The 10,712-nt window shown below is 39.4% G+C and overlaps 1 protein-coding gene across 1 annotated transcript; it reads right to left on the bottom strand.

Annotated features, from left to right (window-relative positions):
- Positions 1-887: 887 nt before the first annotated feature.
- Positions 888-5,163, bottom strand: LOC118242942 (H-2 class II histocompatibility antigen, E-S beta chain-like). The gene is made up of 5 exons (XM_081702959.1): positions 5,060-5,163; positions 4,641-4,913; positions 4,195-4,476; positions 3,080-3,205; positions 888-1,906 (listed from the first exon to the last, which is right to left on the bottom strand). The coding sequence occupies exons 1-4, from the start codon at positions 5,112-5,114 to the stop codon at positions 3,081-3,083; spliced, it is 735 nt and encodes a 244-aa protein (XP_081559085.1). The 5' UTR covers positions 5,115-5,163; the 3' UTR covers positions 888-1,906; position 3,080.
- Between the last annotated feature and the right edge of the window lie 5,549 nt (positions 5,164-10,712).

Below are 10,712 nucleotides of genomic sequence, written 5' to 3'. Positions count from 1 at the left end.
AAGTTCAGTATGAAGATCTCTGGCACAAACCATGAACACTGCAGTGTGTTCTTTAACACAGGTCATAAAAACAGACATAAAATTAATATAAACTGTTAAGAAAGAAAGTAACACTGCAGGTGCAGGTGAGCGAAGGTTTGTAAGGAAAACTTCCATGGGGGCTTTCAGTTTCAAGTGGAAAAACAGGTGCACTGGGGTGTACTGTCATAGACAAAACTAAATACTTGACAAATTATTTATTTTCCCTTTGAATTAGAAAGCCTCCCCGATTGAAGTTTTCCTGAAACTGACCTCTAGCAAGATAAAATTTCAAGGTACAATTTCAAACATGTATGCCAGAATTTTCTGAGTGTACAGCCTCCCTCTTTCTACTGTTAAAAGCCAGTGGGAGAAGCACTTGGACGTAGAGTTGGGTGATGATATGGGAAACAATATGACACCATATACACTCTTCCTCTTTCTGTGTCAGACAGCTTGAGACAACTCAAAATTCCACATCACACTCACTGGAACAAAGTTGAGCTGTGTGCAGTTTATATGCAGTACATGTGTACTTGCATCTTGAGATAAGTGTATACTGGTTCCTTACCTTTTTTATATATCAATTTATTATTGATATATTAGCATGTGCAGCGTCTGTAATCTGTACTATGTGTGCAATTTTTGCCGCTGTTTTAACCATCACTGATTAGCCTTTTTTTCTTGATATGCATAAAACGTGAAAATTTTGTAAAGCAATTGTGTTTTATTGTGTTACACTAAAATGGTGACAGTTGCTTTATGCACTACTGTATGTGCTGTAGTGTTCAGGTCTATGGTGTGGTAGAATGGTATAGTATAGTAAATGCTAAAATGGATGAACACATTCCCAGTGCAAACCCTCCATGTGAGAAGTGGAAACTGTTTATTGAGGATTGTAAAATATAGAATCAAACATGATGTGAACACAAAAGAAAGCACTCTTATCTATGTCCCATTAACTTCTACCATATCAGCAGTGAATGGACTGTGATGCTATGCACATAAAAACACGCTGGTACTTTGTTCACTGAATACATATTTCACTGAGCTCACTGACAACAGGAGTGTATCATGAGGAAGTTCAATTAGTGCAGATGTGTTTCAGAACAAGCACTTCCCCCAAAGATCCGCTACATACAAAAAGAAACCCAAAGCTCAGTAGGACGGTTCTGATCCTGGTCTCACTCCAAACCCCTGGAGAAGGTGCTGTCTGCTCACCTCCAAGCTGTACCGGACCTGCAGTGTCAGGTGATCAGAAAAAAACACTAAACTGTACAGTTCTGTCACTAATTACATAAACACACTAAACTGTACAGTTCTGTCACTAATTACATAAACACACTAAACTGTACAGTTCTGGATTTGCCCATAATACATCTCACTCTTCTTTGCATATGCATCCACCTTCTAACTGCTCATCATTACAATTCAGTAACAGTACTGATGTTTAAGAGGGAAGCAGGTCAACCAGAGTACCACTGAATAGTAGAAATGTCCAATATTACGTGTTACATTAACATGCTCACAAATAATAACCCTAGCAACTATGAACACTGATAACAGACGGTAACAGACTGTAACAGATATTGTCAGATATTGAATGTCATGTTTTTAATAAAAAAAAAAAAAACTACTTCAAACAATAATTTTTAAAAAGACATTACAGGTGTAGACAGAGATCAAATAAATGAGAAATGAATGCTGTTTGATTTGAGTGAATATCTGAAGAAGAGCATTTAGCTTGAAACATCGAACTCTTATTAGAATTAAAAACAGATGTTAATGGAGACAACTAAGAGTGTGTAGGACACGTCAAACTTCTTTAATGTAAAACAGAAATGGTGATGAAAATAGCACATCTATCTGGAAGTTTCATGGTGACAACCTGCAAAATTTTAAAAATATTTGTTAAAAAGGAATCTAGGCTTTTGTGTTGTTACCAGTATGTAGTAAAGCAAAAACAGTTGTTTTATTTTAAAATTAAATAAAAAGCAGAAATTTTAGTTAAAGTTAAAGGGTCACTATCATGTACTGTAGTACAAAGTGCATGTAAATCTGTATTTTTATAATAGTGGAAATGTGGTACTAAAGGGGACATAAATGTACAAAGATTTTAAAGTGACGAAGATATTAAAATGTATTAAAATGAAATAAAACCAATTACAGCTAAACCCTCTGTGTGTTGTTTAGTTATGTGCAGAGATTTTTAAAGTGATGGAGAATATATTAAAATGTAGTAGAATTAATTAAAACCATTTCATGGCATTACAGCTAAACCCTCTGTGCTCTGTTTTACGTATCAATAACTGGCATCATCTCCACAGAGCTCTGATCAGTGAGCTGCTACCTTTTCAGACTTTGTCCAAAATGTCCAAAATGCCCAAAATGTCCAAAGTGCATGTACAGTGCAAGCATTAGCATTAGCAATGTTACAACATTGCCTTCATATTCCCACATCTCTTCATACTTATACATACTCATACATATTTAATGCTTAGATACTTAATGCATGCATACGTAATGCTTACATACTTAATGCATACATACTTAATGCTTACATGAGTCCTCTGTTATTCAGTGAACTTTGTGTGTGTGTGTGTGTGTGTGTGTGTGTGTGTATGTGTGTGTGTATGTGTGTGTGTGTGTGTCTATGTGTGTCTGTGTGTGTGTGTGTGTATGTGTGTGTGTGTGTGTCTATGTGTGTGTGTGTGTGTGTGTGTGTGTGTGTGTGTGTGTGTGTGTATGTGTGTGTGTGTGTCTGTGTGTGTGTGTGTGTGTGTATGTGTGTGTGTGTGTGTGTGTCTATGTGTGTCTGTGTGTGTGTGTGTCTGTGTGTGTGTGTGTGTGTGTGTGTGTGTGTGTGTGTATGTGTGTGTGTGTGTGTGTGTGTCTATGTGTGTCTGTGTGTGTGTGTGTCTGTGTGTGTGTGTGTGTGTGTGTGTGTGTGTGTGTGTGTGTGCGTATGTGTGTGCGCGTGCGTGCATTATACGGCATGGTTCATTTGCAGATAGCAATGTAACCATGAGCTAATACAGCATTAACACAGTCTCTCCTTCACCTTAGTAAGGTCTTGAGGATTTCCTCTTGTAGTAGATGAATCCAGCAGCTGATAGGACGATCCCCAACACCAACCCTGAAGCTCCAATAGCAACCTTGTTCCTCTCAGACTCAGGAAGAGACGGGTCTGTGGAGTGGGAGAGTTTATGGTTAAAGATCATATGTAGAAGGTACATTACACAGCATGGACAGGCTGATCCATCAGGCCCCTTTATGCTGAGGGCTGATGAATGAGTCATACCAGATACGTCCAATATTATATTCCCTGCGTTATCCCTTTATGAGGTACGCCTGCCATCTCTGGAGCGACTCTACAGCTGTACCCAACACTCTGCCATACTGTGGCAGCTCTGGTTTGTTTAAGCACTGTCTGTGGGATGGAAAGGCAGTCTGTTATGAATGATTTAGTAACTACAACGGTTTTTAACTGTGGGTGGATTACAGAAACCTACAAATATGGGCATTTATCTTTCAGTAGATTGTCAGACTGAGAGAGACAGCAGCCCTTTTCTGTTGCAGACCCAAGACAACAAGATATAAGTGCTAATCCACCACTCCTGGTGCCACTACTGTACTACTGTACTACTGTTACTCTGGAGTCAGTTGACTGAGTCGTTCCCAGTGAACATTGTGTCAGTTTTTACTGATGTTTATTGGTCTCTCTTATGAATGATCTGGAGTTGTCCTAACGGTAGGTGTTAGCTGGTTGCTCTAATATACATGTAGACTGTACATTTTTTATACATGTAGACTGCATTTTAAAAAACTGTTTATGCAAACAATTGCAAATACAGCATAAATTATTTATATGCATTTACATACAAAACATACACAGACATCTGCTGCATTTTTAAAAACAGGTCATTAATGAAATAGGCCACAGGAAACAAGGCACAACTGTACAGAGAACAGGACAGTAAACATCAGTCAGTCTATATCTTAGTACATAGACCTGACTGAAAGACTGCTGTCTTATAGGTACAGCTACTGAATATGTGTAAGCTACAGTACAAACTGGACAGGTATGCGTTATTAAACTGGACAGCTGCACCTTATGAACTGGCAATTCAGTGTCAGTTACTGCAGTTTAGTCTAATATGACGTAATAGTTCTCACCCCAGTCGTACACCATGGGTTTCTGGAAGCTGGCGTGCTCCACCACACAGGAGATCTTCTCCCCAGATTTGGGTGTGTACTCCAGGTGGGAGTGGATCTGGTAGTACCAGTCTCCATCCGCCAGCTCCTCAGTGGACGTGATATCAGAGGTCACTGGTTCTCCATCTCTGAGCCAGGATACTTTGATTTTCTTTGGGTAGAAGTTGTACGCACTGCACATCAGCATAGCTGGTTGACTGCCACTGGCTTGCTTCAGTGACATCAGGTTAACGTTTGGCTCCACTGCAGAAATAAACACATCCACATACACACAGCATTAATATTCATTTTAGTTATTCAATCTTTATGACTTCTATAAAAGACAACAGAATGAAAACAATAACATCATTTACAGTCTGAATTTACAAAACAGTGTGTGACTTGTTTCCTTTACACAGTAAGCTCACCTGTCTTATCCATTATATGTGAGTAGTAGAGCTCAGCGTTGTGTTTACAGAAGGCCTCCACATCATTTTGCTCTTGTTGTAAATATGCTGTATCATTGTTACGTAACTCTGCATTATAGATGCCATGCTTAGTGTATCCCTCAAACCTGCCCACTGTGCTGTTGAACCGCAGGTACTTGATCTTGTTGAAAAACAAATCATCTATATACACCATGTCATTTAAATCCCTGGAGCTGTACAAACACTGGGCTCTCCTCTCATAGTAATATCCACCTGATAATGAACAAATGTATAATCACCATAACAGTACGCACATTACAGTACTTTTGTTACAACATTCACTTCTATGTTTTAAATTACTTCTCATGAAATAGTTCTTAGTTAATAAAAATAATTTTGTCTTCAAATGACAAACTTACTTATGCCCAAAAGTAGAAATAATTCGGTAAGAAGAGCTGTCCAGAGCTTTGCCATTGTTTCTGTCTGAGTTTGAAAATCTACTGAGAGAAGTCCGTGTGGAACAGCTTCTCTCAAACAGCATTGTTACTAAACTGACCAATCACACACTAGAGGGGCGGTGACTCATCTGTTACCAGGTAACATGGTTTTCATCAAGGCCCTGACAAACATCTTAAGATAATGTTGTGTTAATGAGAGCTCTATACACTGATCTTTGATCTTTATAAAGTGACTTTCAGTAAGTTTGTAGGTAATTGTAGCTGTAGGGCAAAATCTGGTTGTGATTTTTTACTTTCAGTGTAAACTTTCACTAAAACTCACAAATCCTCCTTACCACTGTGAAGTCCGAATATAGGGCATCTAGGTCTAAGATCAATTAAATAGGATTTAAAAATGTATAATTATAATTAATTTATAAATATTTATTGGTGCAACAACAATCTGTCTGCGATCCAAACTCACCATGACTATAGCACACACAGCTTTGTTTAAATATTTTCTTTATATGTGATTTAATTCCCACATGTTTTCTTTGCATATCATTTGTACAATAAAGCATAAAAAGCTTAAAAAAAGCTTTGGCTATGTAAACTGAAAACATTGCAATAGACTTTGGTAGACACGCTGATGACCTTCAAATCGATTTATTCCGGCATGTTTCAGCATATTGGTTAAATAATATCTTCTTTTGTACTGATGTGTTGGATCTCAAAAATATAAAATTCATATGGAAAACAAGCACGCCCACACTCAATAAACAGCTGAGCTTGAACCAGTTATGATGAGTTATTGCTGCTTAAACCAGTTTCGTTTATTTCTTTCTTTTATTTGTTTATCAGCTCTTGAGTTTATCGAGTACCTCCACACTAAAAAGACACTTTGACCTTCGAGCTCTCTTTGCATCTCTCTATCTAAACTGTTTAGCGTAACCAGGCCCCAGTCTACTCTGCTCTACTCCACTCTACTAAGCCCAATGGCCAATCCATCATTAGCACTCAGTTAACGTTTTATGTGAACAAACCTAACGCACAAACAAAAACAAAACAAACAGAAAATAAACTAGACAACAGAATGAGAGACAAAAGGCACAGTGGGATTAGTGATCAGACTACGCAATGCTCAGATGGAATTTTGATTAGTACCGAGAGAGGCGGAGCACCGCGGACGTGATCTGTGACACCTCTAGTAACTCCAGTGGCCAGTGCATCTCTACAGTATAATAGCATAATGGTCAGTTACTGGGGCTGTTTATATTGAGTGCTGTTAACATGTTTATGTCTCTATGTTTTCTAGCTCTGCATGTTACAACTAAACATCTAGGTGCTAATTAATGATGTTAAGTACAGTATACAAGAATTTACAGCTTGGTGCCATCAGCTATAGTGTGATTTGAAATCACTGTAATCTACCCAACAAATACTACAGAAAAATCTCCTACACTAACTGCCTTCCTGTGATGTGTAGGGCCAGCAAAAACAGGGTAGAATGCAGACGCAAGCTGTTTAAAGAGAGCAAAAGGAGTTTAATGAAAAACAAAAGTAAACACTGAGAAGTACAAACTAGTAACACAGGTAAACAGGACAAGGCAGGTACAGATACAGAACCTCCACTTAATGGATGATTCCTGATGCCTGTCACGCAGCAAGGTCCAGGCTGGACAGGAACAGGTGGGAAAGGAGGAGAAAAAAGGAGCAGGTCCATCTGGTGAGGAGCGGAAACACGACGCTATGCCGCACACAAGGACCCAAATGTGGTCTGGACAGGGTGAGACCCTGATATTCAGGGTCAGGAGAGGACCGGGTTCCTGGTTGGGCAGCAGGTTCCACAGGAGGGACAGGACACAGACACAGATGGACAGAAGGATAGGACAGGGGTGGGACAACAGGAAAGGGAATCACATCTGGGACAGGGATGGACTGACTGGACAAGGGATTGAAACGACAACTGGAGCAGTGGCAGAAGGTGGAGTGGCCAAGCCGAGAACAGGGAAGCCTGTCCTGTGGGACTCTCGGCCATCCACCCAGGAGATGGCGGGGTCACCCTGGGAGCTGGGCATGGCACAGGCAGTTCTGTCCTCAGTGTGGGGCACGCTGGAGCTGGCACAAACAGGGCCATGCTTGGAGCCTCGCCCTCACACATCCCAGATCTACTACACTGGCTTCCAGCCTCTAACATGGTTGGACAAAATTCCTACTAATCGTAAAGAGCTGGTGTATAAACTGGTGGTAAGCAGACCTACTGTGTTTAGTGTAGCTCCTGAGGATTAGAAATAAAGAATTGATGTACACGCCTATGTGGTAAAGAACTCTACGCCATTTAAAAAATTGCACTTGCAGAGTGGAAATGTGGTCGGTGCAAAATAACATCAAGAACTCCTGGAGTATTGTTATGCTCTGCTAAGGCAACTGTTGAGGTTGTATTGCAAGGTCTGGTGTGGGAGTGTGCTGTGCTTATCTGTATTATACTTGTTGAGTGCTGAGTTTAGTAAATCAAGGTAAACCATAATGTGCATACACAGTTTCTATCAAGCTGCAGTACTCACCCAAACTGAATACAACTCTTTCATCCCAAAGAGGTCATTGCTGATAATTTGGATAAATTAGAACTGAAATATTGGATCAACACATATACCATAATGTATGTTGATAGAAGGTCTGTGTAGAAAATGGGCACATTGTGACATTACAGAACTGGTCAGACACATAAAAAAGTGGGATAATCACAGTCATAACAAAGGTGAAGGTTAAAATCAGAACCAACAGATGACCAAACCCAGGAGACATCCAAAAAACACAGTGAGAAAAACAATCCAGGTCATTGCAGTGAGTGAACAGAAGTGATTAAACTGATACACAGATAATGAGCAGATCAGAAGTGGTTAAACAGGTACTCAGATAATGAGCAACAGGTGAATACAGTGGTTCAGTGATGAGGATTATGTGAGGCTGTGTTTGGGAAGCTGAGTGGTAGTCACGTATACTGTTGGCAGAGGGCAGCTGTCACATATGTATAGTAAGTCTGGTATTAAAATGGCCCTTTTACTGAAAGAACTGCAACCACTGGGCCACTGCATCTTCACCAAGTGGTTGTGACAGTCTGTTCCCCGTGTTTCACTGAATACCAACACCTGCTAAGCCATCAGCTCACCTCCTCCGTCTAATTAATGCATGATAATAATAATAAATAAAGAATAATATTAATGTAATAGTTCAGATTTTTCAGAGTTTTGATTGCCTTCACCTGTGCTTCACTAGGTTGCCTATTTAAATGTTACTCACAGTCTTACTCATTCTGAACTATTGCTTTTTTGACAGAGCATACCGAGCGTTGTGAACTTACTGCTGTGTTTTTGACAATTTTCAGTGTTTTGTTCCACTATGAGATTTTGCCTTGCCTTGGCTATTCCTGTTTGCTCCAGCTATGTCATCCATGCCTGCTCCTCGACTCTCTATTGAATTTGTCCTTTTGAAGCTGTTTGTCCGGATTTTATTGCTGTTATAAAAACTGTTCGATTGATTGTTATTCGTGAGCGTTTGACCTCAAAAAGCAGGCTAAATAGGTCATGGTCAGTGCAAAAAGGAGCCAAATCCAAAATCAGAGTCATTATAGCACTCCAGGGTCAAAGAGCCAACACGGAGCTTACGAGAATACATGACAACACAAAACACAAAGACAAACAGGGAAGCCATGGGCTAAGAAACATGAAGGTGCAGAGAACAGACAACGAACCCAACATTCAAATAAACAATGAGCAGCCAAGACACAGGGAACACGACAGAGTTTATACATGAACTTAACAAGGTAGAAACAAGAGACAGGTGTGAGCAATCAAACGAGGGCGGAGAACACAAAACTATGGCATGGAACTAAAATACACAAGACAGGGAACACACAGAACACAGAATCTGGGAGGGACTGACCAGGACAGTTCTACAGCTTCCTTACCTTTGTCAGTGTGAATGGTGTGTTGAATTTAAAATGAAGATATAAAATAGGCACCGTTATGCCAAAACACCATAAAAGAGAGGTCCAATATTTTAAGATCACTCTTCTCAAGGAAAATGTATTAACACTGCTTAGCTGTGTTAAGAGGTTGTAATTCAATTTATTTTATAACTAGACAATTCTTAGATTTTAAAAAACTATATATAATTTTGGTAGGATGGAACTAAATTTGCCAGTAGGACCTTAGTGCTACCTTATGTAAGGTATTAAGGGGGTTTTCCTTTAAAATGTATGTCTCCTTCATAACAAAATAACACACAGTTCCATTACCAGATTGAAAGGCAGCAGGAAAAGAGAGCAACTCTGTCGTGTTCCCCGGTGAAGAAGGAAGTGCTTGGATCATCCATCACACACATCAAAGGAGCTGTGTACAGTCTTACCCAAGACATGAAACTCAACAAAGTTCTGAGGGTTTTGTAGAGGAAACCTCACTCCACCCGATAGTGTTTTACAGCTTTCAAATATATTAGACCGAGTACTGACCATATTGAGTGCACACAATCTTATATATCCATATCCAGGTGTCTGTGCAGGATCTTAACTAAAGGCAGACAACAGTTATGGCAGACATTACAGAGATGGACAGGGATGTCTGGTGTTTGAGAGCAGTAAACCCAATAGCAGAATTTCATAGCAATTCTGAAATGACTTTGCACCCAGTGTAGTGATCCACAATGCCAATGAAAGACTCTGTATGCATAGACTGGCAAATGGTGAGTATTTATAGATGCTCTAATGAATCTATAAGGCACCCAAGCTGCAGGTGTAAGTGATACGTGGGCGGGGCCAGGGGGAGGAGCCTGGGGAGCAGGAAACAAACCTGGAGTGGGAAACTCTGGAGCAAAATCTCACATAAGCGAGATACTCACTATATGTGACAGTGGACAAAACAGACTTACAAAATATCACAAAGTACTGAGCAAAGAATAAAAGCACTTTATTGATTCTTCAGTAAATAAAAACACGTACATAGTCCATGTCAGGGAAGACATGTCAATCATCATCAAGTGCTTCAAGTGTCAAAACACTGTGTTGTGTTATAGTAAACACTGTGTAATGTGTTATAGTAAACACTGTGTGTGTTGTGTTATAGCAAACACTGTGTGTTGTGTTAGAGTAAACACTGTGTATGATGTGTTATAGTAAACACTGTATGTTGTGTTATAGTAAACACTGTCTTGTGTTATAGTAAACACTGTGTGTGAGGTGTTATAGTAAAACAGTGTATGTGACATGTTCTAGTAAAACACTGTGTTTGATGTGTTATAGTAAACACTGTGTGTGATGTGTTATAGTAAACACTGTGTATGATGTGTTATAGTAAACACTGTGTGATGTATTCTAGTAAAACACTGTGTATGATGTGTTATAGTAAACACTGTGTGTGATGTGTTATAGTAAAACAGTGTGTGTGACGTGTTCTAGTAAAACACTGTGTTTGATGTGTTATAGTAAACACTGTGTGTGATGTGTTATAGTAAACACTTTGTATGATGTGTTATAGTAAACACTGTGTGATGTATTCTAGTAAAACACTGTGTATGATGTGTTATAGTAAACACTGTGTGTGATGTGTTATAGTAAACACTGTGTGATGTGTTATAGTAA

Source organism: Electrophorus electricus, chromosome 20 (genome assembly GCF_041902795.1).
Source record: "Electrophorus electricus isolate QZ-2024a chromosome 20, ASM4190279v1, whole genome shotgun sequence".
Lineage (NCBI taxonomy): Eukaryota > Metazoa > Chordata > Actinopteri > Gymnotiformes > Gymnotidae > Electrophorus > Electrophorus electricus.
Note: the sequence above shows the minus strand (reverse complement) of the source record. Positions and strands in the feature narration are given on the sequence as shown.